This window comes from Chroicocephalus ridibundus, chromosome 9 (genome assembly GCF_963924245.1).
Source record: "Chroicocephalus ridibundus chromosome 9, bChrRid1.1, whole genome shotgun sequence".
Lineage (NCBI taxonomy): Eukaryota > Metazoa > Chordata > Aves > Charadriiformes > Laridae > Chroicocephalus > Chroicocephalus ridibundus.
The window spans coordinates 26,216,235-26,244,185 of NC_086292.1; the positions used below are offsets into that span (position 1 = coordinate 26,216,235).

The window sequence follows — 27,951 nt, forward strand, 5'->3', positions numbered from 1 at the left end:
GAAGGGACCTTAAAGTCCATCCAGTGCCACCCCCCTGACATGGGCAGGGACACCTCCCACCAGACCAGGCTGCTCCAAGCCCCGTCAAACCTGGCCTTGAACCCCTACAGGGATGGGGCAGCCGCAGCTTCTCTGGGCAACCTGGGCCAAGGGCTCACCACCCTCACAATAAGGAATTTCCTCCTAATAGCTCATCTAAATCTCCCCTCCTTCAGTTTACAACTGTCCCCCCTTGTCCCATGGCTCCCCTCCCTGATCCAGAGTCCCTCCCCAACTTTCCTGGAGCCCCTTTAAGGACTGGAAGATCTCCCCGGAGCCTTCTCTTCCCCAGGCTGAACCCCCCCAACTCTCTCAGCCTGTCCTCACAGTGGAGGGGGTCCAGCCCTCGGAACATCTTCATGGCCTCCAACAGGTCCGTGTCCTCCTTGTGCTGAGAAAACTGTTTAAGGGAGGATCCTAGCTCAGGCAAGGTTTTAGAGGTGTCAGAAGGCAACAGAAAACTTGCTGCTAGGGAAAAAGCCTGTGTAGGGGAAGAGGGTAGAGAAAAGGGGTGTCTGATGGGTGCAGGGGCATTGGCTACTCCTGCATCCCCACAAGAGGTGGTGGGCAGCTCCCAGTGATGGATGAGCCCAGCAGGGCATTATAGACCGTGAGTGAAACCTTTCCTACAGGATTCAGGGCAGCCGCAGAGAGCTGGCAGGCAGAAAGTGGGTTAGAGGACCGGTTGTTTATTGTCTGATGCAGGAGCACGGCAGATCTGGGGCAGCATGTGGTGTGTGCTTCCCAGCTATAGATTAAAAGTGGCCGCTCTGGGCGTCCCTCTTAACATTGGCAGCTGCAAATCAGCAGCAAGAAAGGCAAGAGGGCTCTGTGTCACCAGCTGCGAGACGTGGAAAGCAATGGGGAGACCTCAGTAAAACCCCAGGCGTGTGCTAGAAACATCCAAGCATCCGCTCTCCCGCCCCGTGGGCTTCAGCAGCACCATGCCTCGGTCACAACCTAAAGCGGTCACAGATTCAAAACAAGCGCAGCTATGGTATCCTGCCCGGCTCGCGCTGGCAGGTCAGGAAGGCTGAAGCTGGAGGGGCAGGTTTCAGCAGTCAGCACTCGCACTTGCCCATTCAGGAGACACACCGGAGAGGAGGGTTAGATGCTGAAGCAATGTCTGTTAGTTGTAGCTCGTTACAGTTATTATTTATGCATCTTATTGGAAATGCAAAAGGTGAAGTCACTTAATTCATTGTTTCTCAGACATGGATGACAGAGCACGTGATTTGGCATAGTCAGTTTTAGGCTAGCTATAAATGAATTGCACAATATTTAAACCTGATTAAGTACATAATAGGCTCAGCAAATGATTACTTTTCTCCTTACATTTTATACATATATATACACACACGCACACACAGACAGGCATTTTATCATTAGCTGCATTTTAGTCTTGTCAAGAGACGACTGCCTACTGCAGAATGACTGAAGTGATACCCTTAAAAAGGAAACTATTCTTGGGGGGCTTTGCTGAAAAAGAGAAGTTCCTCTTTGGGGTGATTCTCGCGGGTAGGAGTCACAGACAAGTAGAGAGGGAGAGGGGACAGGGGTGAGGGGTTGGGAACACGCACAGCTCTGGCTAGCTGTGGCACGAGCGGTGGCACGCTGAGCTCTTTGCCTGCAGCGGGCAGGAGATATTTGAGCCAAGGAGCCAGACTGGACTCTGGGCTGCTTTTTCTAGGCCTTGGAGAAAAATTTGGCTTATTTAAAGTGCATTTAGAGTCAGAAAAGCATCTCTGAGAAGGAGCTTTCCTTACTCCTGCCCTGCAGCATTCATCAGCTCCCCATTTATGAACCGATCTTTTCCAGGGTCTGCCAGTCACCGTCCCCAGCTGACAGACCCCAAGAGTTCAGCTGCCTCCCGCTAAGGTGCAAGATCATTATTTAAAGCCTGACCCCTCCCTAACTAGGGAGGGATTTGGGGCTGACAGGAGCAGGGATTTCTGCACTGGGAAAATACACAGCCACGCTTCACCACGCTGTTTAGAAGCGCAAGCAAGCGGGAATCCTTCCCACCAGCCTGGAGGTTTCCTAAAGAGCCTTAAGTTAGCGTGTGCCTCAAAAAGCTAACGGGGACAAATCTTGGTCTCGCTCTTTCCATGGTCAGTGAGAACTGGTTGTATGTGCTTGCATACGGGGTGGCAAGGTTTGACCCAGAGCCTTGCCCAAGAATAGGTCCTCTGAGAAACACTCTGCCAGTTTTATAGCTGCTTTTCGAAACGGAAGCCTTTAAAAAACAGACTCGGGATGCAGAATCTGGAACAGGACGCTTGTATCCCGCAGGGAAAACCTGTCCTTGCTCCCCAACACACACGCAAACACACACACAGCGCGCCGGGGCTCCTGCCCGCGCTTGCGCACGAATACTGGTCTGCCACATCGAAATGTGAACTACTCATGTACAACACCACACCGAGAAAAATTGTAGATCCTGAGCCAGGGTGTAGATTAAGAATCTCTTGGCTTCCAGCGTATCAACAGCAAGATTTAGGATTTCTTTTTTTTTTCTTTTTCCCTTTTTTCCCCCCCCTTTTCTTTTTTTCTTTTTTTTTTAAATGCTAAATCAGTCAGCCACCTGCTAGTAAAAAAGCAAAAGAAAAGGGAGAATTCCCAGGATTGCTTGCCCTTGCTGAGACGGTGGCGAGTGGCTGGACTCTACCAACTGAAAGAGAAAACTCACACGCGTCAGAAACCTGTGGTTCAGCGCTTTTTCCAGGAGGGGAGGTGGGTGCTGGTTGCTGTTTTTATCTTTCCCTTTGAGGGGAGGTGAGGTGGAGGGGGGGACACGGCGCTTTTGGCTGATGTAGTTCTAACATACACCTATCACCACAGTAATTAAAAAACCACCACCATACACTATTTCACAGGGAAAAAAGAAGACAATGTGAACCTACACTTACTACCACGCACAACAAGAGCCCTGCAGGTCAACTCATGGCCTCTTCAAAACAGAAAATAAAAGAGAAAAGAAGAGCTCAAGACGATAACGGGGGCAGGGGGGGAAATAAAAAGAAATCCAAAATTATCTTGTTACAAAGAACAGGAAAAGAAGAACCATTATGGTACACTCCGACTCTCCGAAATAGCTGCAGAAACTCGGCTCAGCTTTTCTTCTCCTCCTCCTCCCTTTCCCCCCCCAGCTCTTTCGCCCGAGGACAGAGTCCTGCTGCTCACATCTCGTTGGAGTAGGTGTAGTTGGGGGTGGCCGAGTACTGCGTCTCGTGCTGCATCATGGCCCCCTGCGCCGCCCCCATGGCCGCGTTCTGTGCTGCCTGCTGCACATGGGGGTTCTTCCAGGCCCCCGTGGTCCACTCCTCCTGGGCTTTGCTGAAGCTCCCTCCACTCCCCCGGTAGAACTTATGCACCTGGAGCAGGTTGAAAAGTGAAAAGTCCTGAGGCACTGAGCGGCTGCAGCTTGCTCTGAGACCCCAGGGTAGCAGCAAGGGCTCCCTGAAGCAATGCAGCCCCCCGCTTTCTCCTCCCCTACCATAGTGAGAGCAATGAAGGAGAAGACCGCCATCCCCGTGAACAGGACGGTGGGGATCAGCATCACCACAGCGGACCCCACATTGGTCCCGAAGAAGGAAATTGCTGCAATCCAGCCGCTGCAAAGGAGATGAAAACAAGCGTTCAGCAGCCTGGGGCTTTCCCGCCAGGCTCTGCTCATCCCTCCCCCACAACCCTCCCAGCTCCTCAAACCATCTTCACAGAATCACAGAATTATAGGGGTTAGAAGGGACCTTTGGAGACCATCTAGTCCAACCCCCCTGCCAAAGCAGGTTCACCTAGAGCAGACTGGACAGGAACGCATCCAGGTGGGTTTGGAATATCTCCAGAGAAGAGAAATTCTCTCTTCCCCAAAAAGAGAAGCTGCTGAAGCACTGAGGATGTTAAACCACCTGTTCAGCGGCAACCGTCCTTGCACGCAATACGGGAACACCATCTTCCTTACCAGACGCCCCAGCCAGGGATTCCCACCGCCTGGATAATGCTGATCACCAGCTGGGCCATGAAGGTGAAGAAGAAGGCCATGAAGCTGAAGGAACTGTCTGTCCTGCAAGAGAAGGCTTGGGGTCACTCCCTACGCCTCCATCCCTGCTGCACCGCAAGGGAAGGGATCCCGCACCTTAAACCCTTTCAGGGTCACAGAAGCAGCTGTGGATTAGCGAGAGGGTGGTGAGAAGCAGAGCAAAACTATAGGCAAGGGGAAAAAAAAAACTGCCAGAGGCTGAAGCTGGTGAATGAAGGAGCACCTGGGAAAGCCATGGGGCATCAGACCCTTCCCCCGACTCAGCCAGCTCTGAGAGGGCATCCGTGTTTGGACACAGCTCTCCGTAGGGCTCAGCCTTCCTGCGCGGGGGAGAAATACACCCCCAGTTTTCTAGATCTGGGGATACCGCACTGGGGATTGACCTCAGCGGCACAGGTAAGTGATATAAGCGCCTCAAGGGCTCATGGAAAAATACAAAAGAAGCCTCAAGGATGGATGGAAGGGAGGGAAAGCTGGCACTGCAGCTGCATCCTGACACTGTGCAGAGGGTGTCTTTATATCACATGTTTGGGGGTTTGGCCCTCGGGAAATCCCAAACACCCTTGCTTTGGAGGTCAGGAAGTAAAGCTAAAGGGCTGGACAGGAAGAGCAGAAATTCCCCCAAATACCCAGGCAACGTCCCAAGCTAAGCGCTAACCGTTTAGGAAGGAAAACAACAACAAAAAAAAAAGACCACGAGAAGCCAGGCTGGGGTGTGACCACTTACTTGAAAGCTTTGTAAATAGGTCTAAACCAGCAGACATAGGAGCAGGGCGTAAAGAGAATGAGCCAGAGAATTGCCAGTCCAAAATTAACAGCTCCGCCGCCTCCAATCAGCCATGCGAGGCAGCCAACGAGATTCACCGCCAAGGTGATGCTGTTCACTGCAAACATACACACACACACACACACAGAAGGAGCAGAGTAGCGCGTACGCAAGGACACGAGAGACCCCGACCCCAGGGATGCCCACGTGGGGCTGGCCACCGGTGGGTTGGGCCAGCAGTGTGTTACCCTAGCCGGATTTCCCTTAACTTCACTTAAACTAAGCTGGACGAGTCTCAGCAGGAAAAAAAAAAAATATTACATATATCGCTCGGACTTGTAATGACTTAAGCAGGTCCAGGGCTCGTGGGGCTCTGAGGATGGGAAAGAGCCGTACTGTCCCGCTGCCATCAACCCGGGGCACGTTTTCATCAACGGAAGGAAACTGGAGGAATCGAAGTGAAGCTTTTTCCCCTCACCTCCAGCCACAGCTTCACCGAAGAGGCTTGTGGAAGAGTTCCCCGAGCTAACGCCCCCTTGAGCCGAGTCCTCAACTCCTGTCCCCGCCTCACTAGTTCACACTGGGGTGGCATGTTTGCTTCTCCCACCCCTGCTCAGGGTTACGTGACACAAGGGCTATTACTACGAAGCCTGGCTTAGCAGACACAGGACAAAGCAGAGAAGGCTCATCTGCATTCTGACGCCTCCAATTTTTGAGAATGATTCATTATTCCCAACGAGAATTAAAACCCTCCCACTGTCGCCCGCAAGAGAGCTGCAGCTGGCAAGAAAGGGAGCTCAGTTGGCCAGGCTGAGCGGGCGCTCGCTGCTCCCTAAAGCCCCCAAGGACACTGAGGGGACCTTTCAGCCTCTCTGCGCTTGTGTCTGGCTGGGTGTTTGCGGGGGAGTTGGGGAGAAAACAATCCAGAGAGGAGCTCCGGAGACAGAAACCAGCAGGCAGGCGATTGGCTTCGGGGAGCTGGCGCTGTGGGAGAGGCTGGAGCAAGAACCGAGCTCTGTTAAATTAAGCAGAGCAAGAACAGCCAGATTGAGATGGGGAGGGGGATTTAACACCCTCAAGACAGCTTCCTTAGGGAAGCACAACGGTTTTTTCCTCCCCCTTCACAGAAAAGCTACACTAAACCTCCCGACGTGACAGGGGAAGTTATCCCAGGGTCACCTTCCCCATGGGATGCGGTCCCCGCAAGCCAGAGCAAGGTACTGCCCCGGGGGTGCCAGCCTGGCACCATGCCGAAAGCAGAACCGCCCCGACCTCTGTGGTGCCAGCTCAGCTCCTCATAACGTGTCCCCAGGCTCAGGGCACTTCCTGGGCACTGATATGCATCCAAAGTTCAGGGAAAACGCCTGATTAAGGAACTAAGTTCTTCTAAAAAGAAATAAAAAACGATGGTGCCAGCTCGCCCTGAGCTGCACACACGCATTCCCAGGGTGCAACCTACCCCTCCAGTTCTTCTCCCCACCCGGGGTTGTTAAGGAAGAGAGAGACCCATGTGAGTTTTAAGAGTTAGAAGACGTTTAGAAGCTCTGTTAGCACAGCATGGCATACAGAGGCATGCAAGAGGAACAGGCAAGACCCAGCTTTGGGTGAGAAGCCCTGGGCTCCTCTGTTTTGGGGAGCAGGAACCCAGTCCAAGCGGCACCTCAGCCTCAGCCACCGAAGGGCTCACAAGGAGCTCGGGATGGCAGAGCTTCCCCAGCCTGGCTGGCCAAGAAAGCCAGCAGAGGCTTGGCAGCTCTCCGGTAGGGCAAGGCCAGCAGCCGAGCGAGACAGAGAGGGGAGTAAATCCTTCGGCAGAAGGAAATGTGGGTGCTGAGCCATCTCCTCCTCACAGCGGAACATCAAGGTCACCACTGATGGCCCTCAGCCAGCTGCACACATCCACCTAGGAGGCTTGGAAGGGCTGAAGCCCATGAGATGCTGCAGCCCTCATCCCATCCCCAAGGGGTTTTGGAGGAGACACCAAGGCCTGGAGGGGCAGAAGGACTTCCCCCGATCTCCCTCTGCACTTTCAGCTGGTGACTTCCAGAGGAGCAGCCTTCGGTGAGGCAAAGGTAAACCCACCCAAGCCTTTCCCCGCCCAGGGACTCACACATCCAGAGGTAGTAAAGCCGCTTGGCCATGGTCCGGTGCTGCGGCGGGATCTCCGCATCGAAGTCCTGGTAGAAACATGGTTTCAAGGGGATGAACTTGGGCAGGGGAGGGAAGTTGTTTGCTTTTTCTGCAAGAAAAAGTTTCACCAGCATTAGGGACTGCACGGAGCTGAATGCAAATCAAGAGGCTTCCTAATTATTCTCGTTCGGCCCCGAGAATTGATGAGTTTCCCGCAGAAATTAAGGATTTCCTCTTACAGCCACCAGCAGCCCACCCACACGCATGGAGACGAATTTAGCTCTCACTGACCACGTGGATCCTGCCAGCATGGACACACGCCACACCACTGGGGACTAACGAGGTGACGTTATGGCCAGTAAAGCCCCAAATGGGCTCCAAAGGCAAGTGGCAGCCCAGCCAGAGACACGGCCCCCCCCAGTACCTGCCATGCCTGCACGGGCTCAGCCTCTCTGTTCCACAGGAAAAGCAGAGAAAAAAACCTGGGAGCTTTATCAAAGCTGGAAGAAAATGAGAGAAAAAGAGATGTGAAGTGGTCAGGTCCTTCCCCAAAGAGCTTTCACCTTCCCACCACTCCAGAACAGCTCGAGGGCAGCACCCTAACAGGGCAGGTCACTTTATTTGTGCCGACACTTTCCTCTACGGTATTCGCACGTCCCGGTTTACCGCCCACACCTGGCTGGAGGCAGGATAAATCCCAGCTCCTCTGGCCCGGGGCTTATGCACTGGTTAAGGCGGAAGATTAAGAGAAGATCCAGTGATGTGGGGCAGGGCGCAGGCTTAACCTCCCACCCCCGACTGACCTACATGCAGCCCCGGGAGAGGGGCTGGGCTCTGAAATCCTCAAGTTTGTTACCTGGCCCAAAAAACAATTTATTTTTTTTTTTATTTTTCTTTCTACAAAGAGCCTCTCCTCCAGCACAGGGACTGGCATCGCAGCTCCCTGCACATCCTCTGCGAGCATGAGCTAGAAATCAGGCCAAAAGGGAACGGGGAAATCAGCTGAAAATATCAGCTGGAAAAAAGAAAATAAATCAGTGGCGATCGTTACTAATGAGTCACTTGAGTGCTGGCTTAACGATTACTCATTTTGACACCTTGTGGGGCATCTTGCAGGTGGGAGCTCAGCATCACAGGATGGTCCCAGACCACGCCAGGCTCAGCCTCATCCCACCCATAAAAATTCATCAAAATTAAAGCAAAAATGAAGCGTGAGGGCAGCTGCTCTGCATATCTCCACCTGACAGCAGGTCTTGCTGTCTCAGGCAGAGGAATGGCAGCAGCCAACACATTTCTCCTGACTCAGGGTGCTGGTGGTCAGTGTTTCAGAGGACAAGGGAGGGTTTCTGGGGGGTGTCCGCCAGGGGCAGCCCCTACAACAACCACCCAGTGCCAAAAACACCGGCCAGGCAAAGCAAACCCGTCTCCTGGCATCCGACAGCAGCCCACGGCCAACTCCATCGCTATAAATACGAGCTGACGTCTCCCTGCCATGACGGAAGCCAACGGCGATGCACCGGGGGTGTCGTGTCCCCCTCCCAGCACGTGTAACACAGGGCCAAGCATGCCCTCCGCCCCGACGCCTGCCCCGGCGCTGCAAAAACCAGGTGCTTTTGGAAAATTTGGGTGTTTTTAGCAAAGCTGATGGGGGGTGTTGCAAACTGGGGGGGATAGGCTTTTGCAACGTGACCCTCCGGCGATCACACCGTGTGCCGGGGGTGCCAGCCCCGGGGGGTGAGGTGGGGGGTGGGGTAGGTCTCCACGGCCGAAGGGCCGCGTACCCGACGCACCCCCCCATCCCATCGCCCCCCCCCCCCATTCCATCGCACCCCCCCACCACCAAGCCGGGAGGGGACCTCCCCTCAGCGGCCCGGCTAGGGGAGGACGGCGCCTTGCCCCGCCTCAGTCCCCGGCGACAGCACCCACGCGGGGGCGGGCGGCCCCGTAGGCGCCCCCACGCCGCGCACCCCCCCCCAGAGCAGGGTGCAGAGGGATGGGGGGGCTGTGCAAAGGGCTGTCGCCCACCCTCGGGGGGAGCATCCCCCCTCCTCTCCCACGGCCCCGGGACTCACCGGCGTGGCGTGGCGTCGCGTGACCCGTCCCGGTCCCGTCCCGCGGCGGGTGGCGGCGGCCGCGCGCCCGCTTGGCGCTGCCTCCTGCCGCAGCGGGCCAAAGTCTCGCGAGACTACGGGTGCCGCTGCCGCCGGGCCGACTAAAGGGGACAGCCCCGAGATCTCGCGAGAGCAGCAGCCGCCGCCGCCGCTGTCCAGGGTCCTGCTGCCGCCGGCGGGGAGGGGCGGGGCCGGCGGGAGGGGGCGGGGCCACGATGGGGTCGGGGGGCTCTAGGGGGTGGGGGGGGCTCTATGAGGCAGGGGTGCAGGAATCCCTAGCTGGGGCAGAGCAAACCCCACCTTGGGCATGGGTATGGTAACCTCCATGTGGATAGGAGGAAGACCCTCTATTGTCCGGGAGAGGCCCTCTATAGGCCAGGGAGATGCTCTATAGGCCAGGAGAGACCCTCTATAGGGCAGGGAGATGCTTTATGGGGCAGGAGAGACCCTCTATAGGCCAGGAGGGACCCTCTATAGGGCAGGGAGATGCTCTATGAGGTAAAGGAGACCCTCTATGGGCCAGGAAAGACCCTCTATAGGGCAGGGAGATGCTCTATGGGCCAGGAGAGACCCTCTATAGGGCAGGGAGATGCTCTATGGGGCAGGGAGACCCTCTATAGGGCAGGGAGATGCTCTATGGGGCAGGGAGACCCTCTATAGGGCAGGGAGACCCTCTATGGGCCAGGAGGGACCCTCTATAGGGCAGGGAGATCCTCCATGGGACAGGGGATACCCTCTGTGGGGCAGAGAAGACCCTCTATGGTACAGGAAGATGCTCTATGGGGCAGATCCTGGCCAAGAAGGCAGGCAGGCCGGCCTGGGTCTGCGCAGGCTGCCTGTGCCCAGGAGGCTCTGGGGAGTCTGCAGGTCCCACCAGCAGGACAAAATTTAGGGGACCCCACAGCCTGCTACGCTTCATGCCAGGGTGCCGCAGGGCCAGCACCTGCCCACACTGCCCTGCTCTCACCCCTGTGTCACAGCTGTCACATTGTCCTCACAGATCTACACAGGGTTTGGGGACTATTACGACTTTTTAAGTGACCTTATTCATCTTTTATTCAAGGACTAGGGAGCAGCAGCAGCAGCAGGTAATGCAAAAAAATCCTATGTTACTTTTTCTGAGAGTAGGAAGTTTCCTGCTGTCCCAGCAGGTCGGAAGCCACTGTCCCCATCACCCTGCCTGGGTTCCCACTGTGGTCTGCTCCTTGCAGTAATTCACGGTTTGCAGGGAAGGCAGAGGCTGTGCTGATTGCACTCACCAACAGCACGCCGGTTGTGAGGCAAAGGGCAGGGGAAGGGACTGGACTGACTCACAGGCAGGCTGGGACAGGGACAAAGAGCTCTGAAAGGGGACATAAAACTCAAATCAGCTTGAGGACTCCAAGCAACGCAGGGAGGAGGACTCCGTAGGCAGTGTCTCTTATCCTCAGTGTCATTGCAAAGAGCGCTATGTGGACTCCTTGGACCTCCCTCGGTGCTTGTATATTGGTGCCGTGTCATGAAACTGGCTTTATTTAACAACGAAATTGTCCTCCCTTCCTGGTGTCCAACCTGAAGCACACCAGCATGCTTTACTGGGCACGGAGGGTCAGCGAGGACAACGTCCCATCACGGGAAGGTGTGAAGAGCAGGGCAGGGAAGCAACTAAATCTTTCTTTACACCAGCAAGCCCTGGTCACCAGCCACCCCTGGCAGATGAACAGCATTGCTCTGCGGGTATGCCGGGAAGGAAACGCGGCAGAAACAGGGAAAACACCTGTTTCACAGATGGTAAAATGAAGGGGAGCAGGAAAATCAGCATCCCACAGATGACCCCATACCTGAAGACCCAGCTGTCCACTCCAAGCACCTTCCGGGCCTCAGATCCTGAACTGCTGTGCCCTGCAGAGAGTGGGACCCCTGTACATCCAGCTCCATCCCATGTGCGGCAGCAGGAGAGCAAGGGCAGGACCACCAGCAGCAAGAGGAGAAGGGCACGTGGTTGTGGATCCCCACTCTCGCTCACACGTGAGACACCTCATGGGGGTGCTCCAAGACCTGGAGTGCTGCGCTGGCTCTGCCCGCACCCTGCGGCCATCCCTGCTAGCACTGAGCACCCCGGCAATTTGGGGCCGGCCACTGACCCAGCCCCGCTCCCTGTGGAGGATTTCTTGGCAGCTCAGTCCCAATTTCACCAGCTGCCAGATCCCCACCTTGGGCACAGGACCACGGGAACAGCTTTACATCCCTTATTTCTTGTCTCTTGAGCTTTCTCTCATCTGGGTTTGCTCCCTACCTGCTTCTTTGCCTGCCCCAGGTCCCCCAGCACCTTCCCATCTCATTGAGACTTTGGGGATGGCCACCAGCGGAGCTGCTGCTTGCCCTCAGCGCCACCACGTTTCCATCTGCCTGTAGGCTTTACGAGAAGAGATATTCAGAAAACAAACGGATGTGTGCGAGCTGACACGGGCAGGACACAGGAACAACCACAAACCCATGGATGGAACGCATAGAACCAATTTAATCTCAATACCTCACTGAATCTCCAAAGCAGCACCTGGGCAGAGGCGTGCAAGCAGGGGGGACAGGCACCGCAGAGGGAGAGAGTCCTTGTTACAAGAGAGCTCAGGCTTGCTGTTCTCACCTGTATTTCAGGGGTTGAAGTGGGTACAGTTTTTCAATGTGCTTTGATCTTCTTCAAGAGCAGGGCAGAAATCTCAGGCGTGTTCAGTAAATTGCCCCTGAGTCCATCACATTCTCTGAGCGCAGCTGTTTGATTTGTTGAGTGCATAAGACTAAACAACAATTAGCGTGATAGATGTGTTTGCCCGCACCCCACGTGCAAGTCATTCGAGTGTGTTTACAGTCCTCCTTGCCAATATTCTCTTACTTCCATGCAGACACGTGCTCCCCTTGCTCATGGCGGGGTGTCTGGAGAGCCAAGGGGACAACACACAGTCAGGATAAAAGCTTTGCTACCCAGGGCCCATCCCACACTACCTGAAAAGGGCAGGATAGTCAGGTTCAACCAAGAATCCAGCTCAACTACCAAGCCAACAGGTTCAGAACCAAGCCATGATGTCCCTCTAAAGGACAGGTCTAAGGCTTGGTCAAATCCACTGGTACAGAGCTGCAGGGAGCAGACACAACATAGCTTAGATGAAGGGTAAAACCCTTGGGCTGAGCTTAAATGGAGCTCCTGGGGCACAGGCAGGGTGTGGGTGGGGGTCCCAGGTGGGGCTGCTCAGGACCATTAGGGTTTATAAATGCCCTTAGGGCCCTTCTAGTGTCCCTCCCTATTGTGCTGTAGCTTTGCATGTTTGTTTGTTGTTTTTTTTTTTCTTCTTTCTGTTTTCTTTTACTGCCTGCCCCCTCAAAATGAGGATTATTTTGAGCTCTGCTGTTTTCTGTTTATGGTAGGGATCACAGAATTGCAGGGTTGGAAGGGACCTCTGGAGATCACCCAGTCCAACCCCCCTGCCAGAGCAGGGTCACCCAGAGTAGGTTACACAGGAACGCATCCAGGCGGGTTTGGAATGTCTCCAGAGACAGAGACTCCACCACCTCTCTGGGCAGCCTGTGCCAGGGCTCTGCCACCCTCAAAGGAAAGAAGTTCCTCCTCATTCATAATAAGGAATTTCTCTTGCTGGCTCAGTTATTGGGGAGCTGGTGCTACCCTAGGGTGCTCCTAGGGTTCATCTGGCATTGCAAAATGGCCCTGGGAGCCTGGTGTTGCATCCTCTGAGAGCTGGCACCACCCTAGGATGATCCTTGGATTTCTCTGGCATCTGGAAACAGCCCCAGCACCCCTGGGAGCCTTGGGCTGCATCCTCTGGGAGCTGGTCCCAGGAAGCAGCAGGTCCCAGACCCTGGTGAGGATCAGGGCAGGGGGTCCATCTGTGGTCCCCCTGGGGCTGCAGTCAGCCCGGGTACCAGCCTGCTGCTGGGTGCAATGTGATGAGCACCTGAGACCTGAGCCGGGCCGATGTGACGCAGAGATGGACGGTGGCACTGAGAATTTCCTTGTATTGGATGCTTCGACTTTCCGAGCCGCTCCCAACGCAGGGCCACCTTGGATGAAAGAAAATATAGAGAGGGCAGGTGGAGGACAGGAGCTCGGGTTACTGTTCCTCTCCAGCTGCCCTGCTCTCTGTTAGCAATGTGTTTCTGGGGTTTTTTCCGCTCAGCCTTGGCAGGGGCCGGTCAGCTCTGGCTCCACGCTGTCCCCTGCAGCCCTCTCCAGCCTTGCCGCTGCCAGTGGTTCGTCCTCTCTCAGCTCCTCTGCCAAATGGCCCTTCCAAGCTCACACCTCCTGTGGGGTCGGGGCCTGGAAAGAGGGTCCCCACCAAGGGATGGGACCCCCAGCCCTGTGGGGTGCTGGCAGCCTGTGGTGCCGGGGCACGGGATGCTCAGAGAGAAACTGTAATGGGGAAAGAGAGGGGAAAAAAACAGTCCCTGGGCCCCAGTGTGACCAGAGTGGATGCTCAGGGAGGACAGCCAGACAATATGCAGGGCGTAATTGCTTTATTCCTATTTTTTTTCTCCATTACTGCCTTTACCATCTGTCTCTTCCCCGTTTTAAATGACTCCCCATCTTCTTTCCCAGTGGGTTTTTTTTTTCCCCAGTCCCCCCATGGCTGGGACTATCTGTGCCTTTGTCCCCCCCCATCCTTGCTCTCCTCCCTCTCCAGCTCCTCTGTTCACCATGGCTGAGCTCAATTCAGCTATTCCTTTAGCCTGGAATAACTGATCCACTCTGCTGTCCTCCAACAAATAAGCTGACAGGCTAATGAATGGCTTCAGATGGTAATTAGCAGTGGAGTTGCTAATAACGAATTTCATTTACATTTTAAGCGCTGCAGAGGAAAAGCGAGACCCTGTCATTAATGCCCCCCTCTCCTCGCTGCAGCCTTTGCCTCGAGGGGTGTGCGCCCTTTGAGGGACGTGGAGAGGCTTGGCTGTGATTGCACCTCGTCTGCCTCCATTTCGGAGGCTGCAATAAGTAGTTTATTAAGCAGCAATTGAGGTGGGGGGTGGGGATGGGGGGAGAAGCTCCTGCTGCTTCCAGCATCTGATAGGCAAGGAAGGCTCCCCCACACCACGAAAAATGGGACACGGGAGGCAGGAGCTGGTCCCGGGCCAAGAAAATAGGGCTGGATGGTTCACCCAGCGCCGGGGATTCATCCAACGGCAGGCTGGGCACTGACAGGGACATTGCCAGCCCTCCGTGGCCATGTCACCCTGCTGTGGCGCCAGCAACTGTTTGCGCACCTGAGTAACCACTCAGAGGGATTTCTCACCTCCCTTGACTGTACACACTCTGCGAATGGTTGCTAAAACCCCTCGTGATTATTTTCCTAGGGTTTTAGCATCTTTTGAAGGCGGTCATTTCCCCGAGAGGCTTAATCCATCCCTGCCTGCCTGAGGATGGAGCTGAGAGCCTTCTGCAAGGATGATGCCACATGCAGCCATCGAGTGGAAAGGGGGGAAAATGGTGTTGTTTTGTCCAGCAGGAGCGAGGGATTCATGGTGGCAGCACAGCGACGAGGCATGCTCACTACCACAGAGCGCCAGGCGGGACCGGGGGGATGCTCAAAGCCTGAATCCAGTACCAGGGTGTGCGTTGCCCTGCCTCAGTTTCCCTCTCCGCACCAAAGGGGCCTCGTGGGGTGTCACCTGCACCAGGAAAAGACGCTCTCCATCTCCTTGGGTTTTCCAGCACAGCGGGGCACTGCTTGCGTCCCATCCCATGTGGGTGAGGCACGATCACCATCCTTCTCCCTGCACCCGCAGACCCCACCGGACCCCAGTCTGGTGGTCAGCTCAGGGGGTGCCCCATACCTGCCCCCCCATTTAGGGCAACGGTACCCCCAGAAAGCCGCTTCGGGGGCCACAGGGACGCAGGGGTTCAGCCCACACGGGAGGGTACAGCCCCATCCTGCCTTCACGTCTGCCGGCACCAAATCCGTTGATTTATTTATGTATTTTTTCAAGCCCTGCTTAGAGTGAAAATAATCCAGGGGCCTCCAGAGGCTGATAAGATTTGACTGCAAGTCAATACTCGGCATGTCTTTCCACTGTACAATGATCCCCCTGCCAGCGGGGCGGGAGGCTGGGGACAGGCAGGTGACAGGGGCAGGCAGAGGGCCAGCCTGGGGCAGGGACATCGCCTCTGCCCCGGGGGAAGAGATTGGGGGCAGAGAGAGGAGATTTTCTGGCCTGTAATAAGTATCTCCTGGGGTGTATTGCTGGTAAATACGATGGTGACCCCACGGCGGGCAGCTCCGCGTTGGGGATGTGGAGATGAGCACGGGCTGGGGTCTGGGGAGAGGGAGGGATGGGGAAGGAGGAGGAGGAAGGAGAGAAATCACCCGTGAAAACTGGCTCTGCTGCGACATCTGCTACTTGGGGCTTTGGGGACAGAGAGGTTTTCCTGCAGGCAGAGCCAGGGCTGAAGTTGCGGGGTATTGGGGGGGGAGCAGAGCCCTGGCACGCTCAGTGCATGCCCCCGGCAGGCAGATGGGCACGGCCACCATGCCATCGGCCAGGATTTCTACTGCCTGCGGGTCCCAGTAACTTCTCTGATGGCTAATAAGGGTTGAGCTCAGGCGGATGGCACCTCCATGCCATCCCTGGGTGCAGCGGGGCCGCCATTCCTCATCTCTCTAGGGATGCTGCTGGGGAGAGGAGGCAGGGATGCAGGAGGGCTGGCTGCCTGCGCTCTGCTGACACTTGCACTGAGCACTCGGTGTCCTTGAGCAGAGCAAGCGCCGGGAGAAGGGACCAGGTTCTCTTTAAGGGGCAGGACTCCGAGAGCATCACTAAGGCAAGAATGAGCTTCTCCCTCTGCCTTCCACCTTCCCCTTCCCTTCCCTGCCCGCTCCCGGCTGGGGACCCGGGCTCCCTGCCCTCCCCTTTGCCTTCCCCGGGGATGAAGGCAGGAGCTGGGTGCTGGGATGGGAGGCTGAGCGAGGGGGGGAGGAGGAGGAGGAGGAGGAGGAGGGGAGGGAGAGGGGGAGGATCTGCTAATTACACAGAACAGCTCTGGGGGCTGCCGAAGTCCAGAATGAAGAGAAGAGCAGCAGAAGCGAGTGCTGCAGTGGGAGCGGAGGAGCCCCAGCATCACCGAGAGACAGAGCCGGCTGTTGTCCCCGCTGGGAGCAATCAGGGGCACCCAGGGGATCCTCCAGCCCCATCCCCCCTGGGGGACAGCCTCTGGCACAGCCACCGAGCCCGCTGCCGGCTCCTCCGCAGACAGCCCCGGGTGAGGAGAGGGGAAGGGGCTGGTGTTCCCGGGGGACGGGGTTAAACTCAGCCCTGGAGGGCAGCTGAGCCAGCCCTGCCATGGTCCCGGGGGGCTAGGAGCCCCAGCAGATCCATTGGGAAGGGGCGAAGGATGGCTGCTGAAGGAGGGGGAGCCAAGCCCGTTGCCCAGTCCAGGATGGAGAACTTCCGAAAGGTGAGGACCTCGGAGGAGGAAAGCCCCTTGCCCTTCCCCGACCTGCCCCCGGACGTGGTGGAGATGAAAGTGAAGGAGGGCAGCAAGATCAGGAACCTGATGAACTTCGCCATGGCCCAGATGGAGCTGAAGGGAAGCCGGCAGATCATCTTCAGCGGTTGTGGCAGGGCGGTCACCAAGACCATCACCTGTGTGGAGATCATGAAGCGGAAGCTGGGAGGTCTTCACCAGGTCACCAAGGTACGCTACAAAACCTTGCTGGAGGTCTGGGAGAACCAGGACCCGCTGCCCGGTGGCCCGGCACAGAACCTGACCGTCCACAAGAACGTCCCCTCCATCTGCATCCTCCTCTCCCGAGACCCCCTGGACCCCAACCAGACAGGCTACCAGCCCCCAGAGCCCCAGCACGGGCTGGGGCCGCAGCTTGGCAATGCAGGAGAAGACACATCCAGCTCCTCCACCAAGGGGTTGAAGCGGCCCCTGCCACCTCCCGGCGAGGAGCTGCTGACCAAGAAGTTGCAGGTACAGGTATCCGACAGCCCGAGGGGCTCGGGGACCACCGACTGCCAGCCGGATGGCCGCCACTGACCCCACCACCTCCTGCTGGGTACATATGCAGGAAAAAGCCCTCTATATAGGCAGGAGATGGTATGCTGGAGAAATTCCGGGGTTTTTTTAGCTGCTTTGCTGTGGATAAAGGCAGTGCTGGGCTTGCTGCGGGGTCACGAACATGCTGCAGGCTCCCCCCAACATGCTGCCACCACTCCAGATGACCCCTGTGCATGAGGGGCTTGCTGCTGGGGGGGGACCTTGTCACCAGATTAAAGGGTTAAACTTGCCAGCTTTGGGTTATGGACCTAAGCAGAGGGGGGGACGTGTTTGGGGGAGCCCCTGACCCTGCATTTGGCCACCCAGGGGTGATGCCACCACCAGCCCCATGTCTGCAGTGACCCCCCATAGACCAGGGAAGGTGGCTGCACACCGTTGCTCCCCACCGCTACATCTCAGCTATCAGGAGAAACGCTTTTATGCCAATTAACACCTTCATTATCAAACCCACTGCAATTACACACGGCAAGGAGCGGTGGGGTTTATTAACGCCAGGCTCGGCACCGTGATTCATCCTGAATCAAGCACACAAACGAGCAGACGGGTCGCTCCCCCCCCCATGCTGTCGGCGGGACGGCAGGAGAAAATACAAAAATACAACAACCTTCCTCCTCCTTCCTTTTCCTGCAGCAGATATTCTGGTCTCGGCTCTCCCGGAGGGTTTGGAAGGGTCTGGAGCTGGGGGGGAAAGCCCCAATGTTGGGAGCTGGGGGCGGTGGGAGGGTTGTCATTGTTGAGGGATATTAGTCGTTTAGCGTAAATAAGTAAGTTTTAATTAGAATAAGTTACTTAGGGTTATAATACGGTGGGATTTATGCTGTTTGCTTAGCTTTACTTAGCAGGAGTAGCTGGATTTGCTGAAGCTTTTAGGTAACTATCGTTATTTTTCTTAGTAATTTTCCTAGCAGCTGCGTTTAGTCTTTTAGTATGGGAAAGCGGTTTGATATCACTCTGACGTTTTGGTAGCGTTTTTCCCCAAGTCCGGGACTCTTCAGCTGTCCGTGTAATGCCAGCGAGCACAGGCACCCAAGGAGGGTAAACCAGAAGATACGGAGGCTGAGATACCCTGGGCCGAAACCGCAGATCAACACGATAAGACCTGGACACAGAAAAAGAAGCCAATGAGAAGACCGCAGACCAAAAATCACCATTGGACTAAAAGGGGCGTGAGGGGCGGGGGTGTGTGGATCACAAGAGTAAAATTGGCCAGGGATTCCTTTGCTGGGGGTCCCTCTCTTTGGAGGCACCCAGCCCAGGCCGTCCTTGCTGCTGTACCTTCCAATTAAATTAATTATTTTATAAAATCCAGTGCCTGAGACTGAGAGGAAACCTCGGGTTGAGCGTGAAGGAAGAAGTGCTCCCGGGAGCGTGTGCGACACCAGGAACGGTGTGCGGATGCTCGGGCAGCTGTTGTGGCTGGATGCGGTGCCCGGCACAGGACGGGGAGGTTTTGGGGGTCCTGGGCTTGGCTGCGGAGCCCTTGCTGCAGGAAAGCACTTTGGAGCCAAATCCCTGCTTCTTCCAGGTGGGGAAATGAAATGAATGGAAAAGCAGGAATGAGAGGAGATGAGGGGAGCAAGGAGGAGGAGGAAGCATAGGGCTTTGTTCGGCAAGGATGTTGTTATCCCCCTCAGCAGGCAGCTGCTCCTCCAGGCCAGAGCCTCCTGCTTATCTGTCCTGCTGCAGATTGAATGTTAATTTCCAATTGTTTTTTTGTTTGTTTCTTTTATAATATTTTATAATATTGTGGGTTTGGGGCTGAGAAAGCTTTGGGCTCCGTCCCACCCAGCGATGGCTCCTCCCAGCCTCCTCTCTCCAGCACAGACACCGTTCAGGTCCAATCCTCCACCCTGCACGTGAGGGGAGCAACCAAATGTCCTAAAAATCACGTTAATAAATAACTCTGCAAGCGCTCTGATCGGAGCCCAAAGTCTTTCACAGCTGCACAGCTGAGAACTACTAGCCCCTCACCAGCCCTGCCGTCTCACACAGCTGCCAGCAAGGAGAGGGAGAAAAAAACACACAAAACATCAGTCATTTCTCCTTATTATTTTTGTTAACGTGCAAAATGATTTTTAATTGGTTTTATACGCAGGCAATTTCCAATCTCAGAGGCCATAGGAGCCTGGGGAATTTTGCACTCCTTGCTTTGCTGGCTGTGGACCAAGGCTTTCCCGCATGAGAAAACGGTTAAAAGAACCGCCTGTAACCCAAAATACAAAGCATTTAAAACAGCGTGATTACATCTGCTTCCGCAGGGTCCTGAGGGAACACGACGAGCAAAATTATCGTGACGCTCTCATGCTGCGCTGCTGAGGGACAGCACCAAGAACAGTTTTGGGGCCCGTTTTGTGGGCCCGGCGGCATCCCCGTGGCTGGGTCAGCTCTCCCCTCCCGAGGGCAGCGCCCCACGGGCAGTGTCTGAGGTTTGGGGACAAGGACACAACGGGTGTGCCAGGGCTGGCAGTGGGGCAGAGCTACAGAAAGCCCCAGAGCTGCTGGACACCGCGGCCACCACCCGGCTGGGTCCAATGGTTCCCTCCCTCACTGCGAAGAAGCCAGGCCGTTTTCCCGCGCCAGAGGTGGTGCCAAACAGCGAGGGCACAAAGCCCGTACCGGGGTCATGCCCGGTTAAGGAGGCCACTTGCAGACAACCGAGCAGCCGCGATAAAACCCTAAAGCACGTCCGCTACCGGCCTTTTATGCGGCGGGGAGGCCACCACCTGCACGCCACCTTCCCCGCCCTCGCCACAAAATGGCGGCCGGCTCCGCCCCAAAATGGCGGCCAGCCCCGCCCGGCAGCCGAGGCGCTAAGCCCGGCCCCCCGCGGCCGTCCCGCTGTCTGTCCCCGCCGCAGCCGTCCCTTCCCTCCCTCCCCATCCGCCGCCCGGTGCCCGGAGCTGAGCGGCCCGCTCCCCCCCCCCCCGCCCCGGTGCTGCCATCCCCCCCGCCGCCATGCTGGCCGCCACCGCCGCGCTCCTCCGCCGCTGCGCCGTCTCCGGCCTCCGCGCCGCCGCCGTCCGTCGCCCCGCAGGTGAGAGGCCGCCCTGTATTCGGCCTTACGACCCCCACCCCCGGTTCGGTTCGGCCCCGGTGCTCGGCCGAGGGCGCCGTGTCCTTGTAATGACCCGCCGGTGTCACTCGAGGGCAGGCCACAATTGCGGCCTAGTGCGCGCCGCCCCCGCCGGGCCTGCCCGCCGCCGCCCCCGGTAACACACCCCGGTCCCCCCCGTCGTTACCGGCCCCACCACCTCGCGGGGATAGCCGGGCGCCTTTCCGGGGCCTGCAGCGAGGGGGCCGGCGGCGCTTTTCCCCGGCCTGCCGCCAAGGTGACATTGAGGGAGGTCAGCGGTGATCTCCGCGGACGGGCACCCCCGCCCGGGGCCTTTCCCCCGGCCCCGCTCCGGCTCTTGCCCCCCTTTATTAACACCCCAATTAATAGGAAGGGGAAGAGGAGCAGCCACCGGCAGCGCGGTGTGGGTGCCAGGCTGAAAACACACACAATGCAGTGTCTGTGCATCTCAATTAATAGCGAATTAAACTGGCGGTGGTCACGTTTAAAATGCTTGGGGTCCTGCGTGTGCTTCTCCTGTAGCGCTTGGGGAATTAAAACAGTTGCGGTGGGCGGTGGATTGCTTCATTTTTAAAAAAAGGCAAAGTGGTGGTTGCCCTGTTTGCACGCTGGGATTTCATGGATAAGCCTTAAAAACATTTAAAAGGCATTAGAATCCTTTCCTCGCAGTGCCTTTGCACTCCTGCTGAATCCCGCTGCTCACAGCCCTGGCTTTTCCGCGCTGTCCCTACCGAGCGGCCTCCATGTTCTTCTCCTCCAAGGTCCTGCCTTACGGAGGGCCCGCGTTACCCTCCCACCCTGCTGCGCCTTCCCCGCAGCCCTCAGGGCCTTGTGTTTTGGCAAAGGTAATGCCTTCGGTTCATCTCCTGAGCCTCTGGGTTTAGATTTATATTCTGTAATGTTTTAAAACGGTCTACATGTAATGCCCTTGCTTCTCCTTGCCAGTCCGGCCTTTTTTGGTGAACTAACGTTCCTCTTAATGCGTGTTTTTCTTCCGGGCTTGTTAACAGGAAAACCTGACAAGTTCCAGCAATCGGGGAAGATTTAACACGCGTTTGTGTGCTTTTAACACGCGTTTGTGAGCTTTTCAGGCTCTTGCAGCTTGTTACGTTCTCTTAAAAAACGCACCTCTGCAAACATACGTGCCTTTTGTTTCTTCTTCCCAGAGTTGGGAATCTCCCCAGGGGTGGCTTGGTGTGGTTCGACTGTCACGCAGGCACGGTGCGTGTGACAGTGACCTTGATGGACCCCACGGAAACGCGAGGCACCCGTCTGGCTCCTGCTTTGCCAGGGTGGCTCGCAGGGTCCGCTCTCCAGTATAGGCTTTCAGTCCAGTAGAGAGATGGCAGCGTTAGTATGGGAAACAAAGGGTGGTAAAGAAACAGAGCAGCGGTTGAAAAATGCCTCCTGGGAATCCAGAGTTCAAATTCCTGTGGTTTTTCTTTATTTGCCTTCGGGATCCTTTTAGTCCAACCAAGTCATTCCTTTATTTAAGACTAAAGGGAATGGTTTTGTTGAGCACTCAGGGGATAGGCTTTAGTTTTTTGACTTAAAGGTGGCATTTGAGAACTTCAGGCCAGGCTTTTCTCAAACTGAGATTTGCGGTTTCTCTGTAGGGTTTGCTTTATGTTTTGGAAACACTGTTCTCCCCCAAACAATGCATGTCTGAGGGTTTTTCAGCAGTGTCCTCTGACTCCCTGCCTGGGCACAGGGGACTGCTCTTGCTCTGAACTCAGCTGCGCATGTGATTTATTAGAGAACTTGGGGTCAAAGATCAGTTTTGGAGCTGGGGAAGGGATGGGGAGCGTCCCTACAGCACGGCAAAAGAGCATTATAATTCTGGCTTGGCCTGTCATTTACTTTTCCCTTACCTAGATATGGGATATGTAGATATTTATGTAGATAAAACAAATGACAATATTTTCGTCGCTTGGGGAGCATTGCATACACCAGAATTGCAGCTGAAATGTTGGACCACCTTACGTTTTGTTAAAAATCTGGATTGCATTCTGATCGGGCCGTCACGTATTGCGAATAAAGATATATCTTGATGTTGTGGTCGTTCATTCTGTTATGTAGAATTAAGGTGCTGCCTCGCAGTATGCTACTCACTGCGATCTTCAAACTAGAAAAATACAGCTGGGAGTGATGCAAAAAACTCAACCTAGTCTTTTATCTTGCGTACGGAATGCAAGGTACGTGGTTTGGGGTGTTCCTTCTTTTAAATAAAACTTTATGGTTGGTCAGCATGAGTGGTTCATGCTAGGTTAAGAAAGAAAAAATGACTAGCCATATCAGCCTTCTCTGAAGCAGAGCTTCAGGCTGGCAAGGTCATATCTGGTGTATGACCTCTGCGCAAATATTAGCGGAGTGGAATTACCGGCAGGGAAAGGGAGCAGCCGGTAGCCAGGCTGTGTTGTGCTGGTAAGGCAGCTTGCAGGGTACTCGGCTTTGCAGGGAGGACCCAGTACGGCTCCGATGCTGTGGAGGTGGCTGTACCCTAAGTTTTAGTTCCTTTGGGAAAACTCTTCCAACCTTTTGGGTTAAAAAACAGCCCAGCAACAAAGCAATTTGTGTTAGAGTGGTGTTGAGGGAAGAAATGAGTTTATAATCGCGTCAACCTTATTTGCCCATTGGCGAACAATCCACTTTTGTGTTTTATTAATTACGAAATATTAATGCAGTTACAGCGGTGAGATCCAGGAGTTTTATCTTGGACAGACACAGGGACAGCAGCGATTCTGTTTTCTCTTTCAACTCTTCAATATCCTCTAATAGGTTCCTTGTGCTCTTCAGAGCCTTCATAATTGGGCTCAGGTCGTTTTGCGCGGATCCCTACAACCGCTTCAAAACAAGCCCTCGTCAGCTCTGAACGCGTGGTGGAATCGAAGACCTGCAGCTCGTTGCTGTTGAGTTGGTCTGTTGGTTGGGAAATCTGCATTTCCTGGATTACAAAACTGGTTATGGAGCAATTTCAGGAGTGGTCTACAGTGGGAAGTTACTCCAGAACAAACCAGCGTGTTCCTCTGAAGTGGACAACGATATAACTGATAGGATACAGGGTTTTATTTCTGGAAAGAATGCCGCTGGAAAACCGATTCATGTAGCTGAACTCACGGCACAGACAAGTCCTGTGGTTTTGAGGGGGGTCGAGTGTGGGGAACAGAACGATTGTGCTGCTTCAGGGGGCTGATGATGAAGTACCTGTACGTTACGTTTCTCTGGCTTGCTTGGCTCTCGCAAGAGGGAAAGTTCCTCTCTCTTGTGGAAGTAGGGCTCCCAGAAAAACTTCTCTTAAGGACCAGTTATACAGAATTGGTTTTCTCTTGGCGTTTCCCCCATCCCTCTTGATCCTGCTCTGACCAAAGGATCAAGGAACACTTTAGAGTTCTGATGCGAAACAGAAGATACACACTTTGCCACAAAACGAACAACAGGTATTTAATAAGTTTTATTCATCCAGTCCTTATCCAGGCTGAGGACTGATCTGGATTCCCTGTAGTGAGTGAAATACATACTTTATGGCTTTTTTTTTCTCTTTATCAGGACTAAAGTACACTTATTTTATGTTTGCTCAAAGCCTCTTCCTTTCTTTTTGCATTTAGCTGTACTGCCTGCCCGCTGCTACTCTCATGGGTCACAAGAATCAGATGAAGAATTTGATGCTCGCTGGGTGACATATTTCAACAAGCCAGATATTGATGCCTGGGAGCTCAGGAAAGGTATGTTGAATGAAAAGGGAGGAGTGACATGGAGTAAATATAACTGCTTCATGACCAGAAATAACAACTTATTTTTACTTTGCTGTGGGAGAGCAGAAAGAGTGAAAACTGGGAGTTTGGTGTAGGAGAGCAATAATGTAAATAGCTAGTGGGGGCAAGGCACTATGTGAGCCTTTCTTTATCTGTTCTGAGTCAGCTGGCCACTCCGTGTGTGTGCCCGTGGCTGGCGTGCAGCTGTTTGCTCAGCTCTGCGCCTGTCCCAGCAGGCGATGGCACCTCACCAACCAGCCGAGCGGGTTGGAAGGAGCTGTGGCTTGCAGATTGAGGGAGAGTGGGGGGGACAAGGCAGTGGGAGTCCAGGCTCAGTAAATCTTAGTGCCCCCGAGTACGCGTTTTACCACCTGGATGGGAGGGAGAGGAACATTTGGTCTATTTGAAAGGTGTATTTGAGCTCATCTGTTGCGTAATGAATAACCACACGCATTTTTCTTTGGACTTTGATTTAATACTTTGGCCATAACTCACTGTAGGGTTGTCTTCAGTTGTTATTTGCTGTGGAGTTGCCAGCTCCTATTAAACTACCCCAATTAAAGCTTATAAATGTGTTTGCATAACAGCCAGAGGGATCATTCCAGCATCACATGGAAGACTTGGTGTTGGGCTCTTCCCTCTGAAAGGAGAGGAAGGAAGCAGACGGCGGTTCAAGTTCTGGTTTCATTACACCTGTAGGAATGAAGTCATTTGGATTTCTTAGTGACTCCATAACTGATGCGCCGTGGTACAGACACTGACTCCTTTTGGGAGCACAGATGAAAATGGCCCACTGGGATTTCATGAAATCCACTTAAAATCTGCAGTAGTAAGCAACAGAGAAAGGCAGAAGAGCAAAAGAAAACCCTTGGCGCTGTGTGTGTATATGTGTCCCCAAAATAGCAGTGAAAGCTGTAATCGGCTTCTAATGGCGACTGGTGGTGTGGTAATACTTAATTCTTTCATAAGGTGGAGCAAAATAACGCTCCTTTGGATAGGTTCAAAAGGTTTCTTTTGATAACGTGATGAGCTGACGCCAAGTTCCTCTTGGTGTTTCCGTATATTCGCAGGCATAAACACGCTTGTGGGTTATGACCTGGTTCCGGAACCAAAAATCATCGATGCAGCTCTGAGGGCATGCCGACGGTTAAATGACTTTGCCAGTGCCGTCCGCATCTTAGAAGTTGTAAAGGTGAGTGGGGTGGCAGCCTGGGGTGGAACCGCTGCGTTCGTGTTGCTGAGAGCCCCGCGGTGGAAGAGTTTCTTCTCGGCTTATTGTTAGAGGTGCAAAGGGAAACCGCTATTTCCTGCTGCCAGAATCAATGTCTGCTTTACAAGCATGTGCTCCATGGCTTGAAATAATTGTTTTGAGGTAAGAGTACTCAACAGCACAGCTTGGTGGAAGTATATAACATTATTATTTTCATATTTTTCTGTCCCGATGCTGACTCTCGTGGTAAAGTCTTTCAGGATTTTTCTTTCTTTTCTTTTTTTTTTTTTTAAGTAAGCATTATTAGAAATATCTCAAGCAAAGGCAGCTTACTGGCTTCTTAAAGGACTCAGTACTGAGCTGGCTGGGAGTAGTAACTTGGGAAGCTGCATAGGCTTGAAAAACAACATAAACCAGCACCTTGAAACCCGAGTCCAGCCTTTGTTTACCAGGGAGTTAAAATGGAGGGGGATGGAGGCAGGAGTTCTTCTATTTCAGCTGTAGAAGCCAGCAGCTATGCTATTCCAACTGGGTTTTTTTTTTTTTTTTTGCCACAGCTGAGGAGAGCTGGCTTGGAGGTCTTTGCTGCCAGCTCTTAAATCCACTTGCGTTAAACTCTACTCCACCATCAGTTGCTTTTCAGTTTGCTATTTCTGCATTCTTCTCTAGAACTGAAACTCTTTCCGTGGTTTTGGAGACATAAGACCAACAGAAGAATCTTCATATGTTTTCCTTATTTTTTATTTTTTTTTCGCCCCTAGTCCCCCACCATGTAGGGCACAACTCAGTTTATCAGAACTCGGGGGACAGATTTACGGTCTTCGTGGAGTCCTGCCTAAACATTATTCAGGGGGGTTGTGTTTTTCCCCTAATTTCCAAGCAAGTTAAATTTTCTCTCGGGTCCACCCAAAAGCTGATTTTTATTTTTTCCGCTTTGCTGTGATCAGATACCATTTTCATTCCGTTTCCTAAGATGCTGGCGCTCTTTGGGCTGGTTTGCAAAGCATCCCTTATTCAAGGAGCTTGGCTTGGCCTTCGGGTTTGTCATGGTGCAGCACACACGTTATGGGTCACATCAGCCTGATGTTGAGTGAGGGAAAGGCATCAAGTGTTAGGAATAATCTGCACGTCCCCCAAAGGGGAGTTCAGCATTATTCTGGGGTGCTTTGCCACGACGGTCCCTTGAGTGGGAGGACTGTCCAGTAGAGCTGTATGCCAGTCTTGTTTATTTGACGCACAGGTGAAGCTGGGCTGCGCTCTCCGGTCCTGTCCCCATGAGGTGGATCAGACCGTGGACCATTTTTGAGAACACTTGGTCACAAAACTGGCTGGTGGAGCTTGCTGTGTTATTTCAACACTGTTTCTTTTCATTCAGGACAAGGCAGGACCTCACAAGGAAATCTACCCTTACGTTATCCAGGAGCTTAGACCAACTTTGAGTGAACTGGGAATCTCCACTCCAGAGGAACTGGGCCTGGATAAAGCATAAATCTTACCGGTAAGGGACACCGATGCTTCCAAGGCTCTCGCCATGGGACTCTGCTCCTCTAAAACTCTCCTGGCAAAGGCAGAGTCCTCTTCCTTGCCTTCGTGGGTCTGTGAAGTTCTTGTAATGTGGTTCTCCAAATAACTCTAATGACAGGTCTCCAAGAAAAGGTAGTAACCCTTTTCAAGGAAGGCTTAACAAAAGGAGAGTGCGGTTGATTGAGGAGGGATGGGGTGGTTGGCCGCCATACTCGACCTCCCAGAGATTTCGAGATAGCAGTCGCCGAGACAACGGGTATTGCAGCACTTCTCCAGCAGCCTGGCAACCTTTGCTCCTCACTAGCTTCTCCCCCGGAAGCATTTTTAGCAAATGGCGGGGTCATTTCCTCTGGAAATGCACAAACTTTCATTTTATTGTCACGGTGTAGCCAGCTGGGAGACACTAATTCCTAGTTTATGCTAGAAAATGGGCCCCACTGACAGTAGTCACCCAACAACACTGAAGGTTCTTCACCTTCCGCTTAAAATATCATCTTTTTCTATAATTAAACACTAATTTGGAGGGCCCCTCGCTTACAGAATATGCAAATCATCTGTACTGGCTTAGATCTACACGGTAAATACCAGGCTCTCGCGTGAACTGCAGGGTCTGAAGGTGCTGTTACTAAGCACCAGCTTCTCTGGTTAATGAGGATCTGTCATTAAGTATAGGCAAAACCTAACAGGCTATAATCCCCGACTAAAATAAAAATCCTCATGGAAATTACATAAAGGCAGGCTCCTCGCTTGGTTCCTTCAGGAGGTGGCCAGTGTCGTATTCCAGCCTTTTTTTAATAGCACGCTCAGAATAGAGCTATCGGGTGTCAGGCTGCAAATAGTGTTTAATTCTGGATCTTCGAGTCCCTGCCCTGGGATGCGAAGTTGGGGATGCGGTAATTGCGTTTGGAAGCTGCGTGTGGGTAAATTGGGCTTTTGAGTGGAAAAACAAGCAATGAGAATAACACGTTTTAGACCCCATGGAAACTTTGTGGAGATAACAGGCCGCTGCTTTAATGGGTTTTCTCTTCTTTTCTGTTCCAGGTGCATTACTGGAGTGTTTCGCTGATGCTCCCCAATTGTACACAGTCACCTGGAGACACAGATGTTAAAATATTACCTTATTTGAAATAATTTCTTCCTTTATTGAGTCACAATGTACACCATGTGAAGTTGGACCTAATAAAGGAAAAACTGGTTTGACTGATGCGGTAGCGGTGGCCTTGTCTGCTTATTTCTGTTTGCTTTTATGGGGAAGAGGAA

At 53.9% G+C, this 27,951-nt stretch overlaps 3 protein-coding genes across 5 annotated transcripts; 2 read left to right on the forward strand and 1 right to left on the reverse strand.

Moving 5' to 3' along the window:
- Positions 1-1,146: 1,146 nt before the first annotated feature.
- SCAMP5 (secretory carrier membrane protein 5) lies at positions 1,147-9,202 on the reverse strand. Its single transcript, XM_063346622.1, has 7 exons — positions 9,047-9,202; positions 7,399-7,474; positions 6,955-7,083; positions 4,806-4,962; positions 4,001-4,102; positions 3,536-3,653; positions 1,147-3,413 (listed from the first exon to the last, which is right to left on the reverse strand). Exons 2-7 carry the CDS (start codon positions 7,403-7,405, stop codon positions 3,219-3,221), a joined length of 708 nt encoding a protein of 235 aa, XP_063202692.1. The 5' UTR covers positions 7,406-7,474; positions 9,047-9,202; the 3' UTR covers positions 1,147-3,218.
- Positions 9,203-16,058: 6,856 nt separating this feature from the next.
- RPP25 (ribonuclease P and MRP subunit p25) lies at positions 16,059-20,031 on the forward strand. 3 transcript variants are annotated; one of them, XM_063347362.1, is made up of 2 exons: positions 16,059-17,045; positions 18,099-20,030. In XM_063347362.1, the coding sequence occupies exons 1-2, from the start codon at positions 16,461-16,463 to the stop codon at positions 18,255-18,257; spliced, it is 744 nt and encodes a 247-aa protein (XP_063203432.1). In that variant the 5' UTR covers positions 16,059-16,460; the 3' UTR covers positions 18,258-20,030. The 3 variants fall into 3 exon arrangements, with proteins under 3 accessions (XP_063203432.1, XP_063203434.1, XP_063203433.1); XM_063347364.1 differs by having other exon boundaries at positions 16,065-17,045; positions 18,113-20,031; XM_063347363.1 differs by lacking the exon at positions 18,099-20,030 and having other exon boundaries at positions 16,066-18,075.
- Positions 20,032-20,066: 35 nt separating this feature from the next.
- Positions 20,067-27,895, forward strand: LOC134521179 (cytochrome c oxidase subunit 5A, mitochondrial). The gene is made up of 5 exons (XM_063347366.1): positions 20,067-20,166; positions 23,811-23,927; positions 25,028-25,149; positions 26,543-26,665; positions 27,733-27,895. The coding sequence occupies exons 1-4, from the start codon at positions 20,088-20,090 to the stop codon at positions 26,654-26,656; spliced, it is 432 nt and encodes a 143-aa protein (XP_063203436.1). The 5' UTR covers positions 20,067-20,087; the 3' UTR covers positions 26,657-26,665; positions 27,733-27,895.
- Positions 27,896-27,951: the final 56 nt, after the last annotated feature.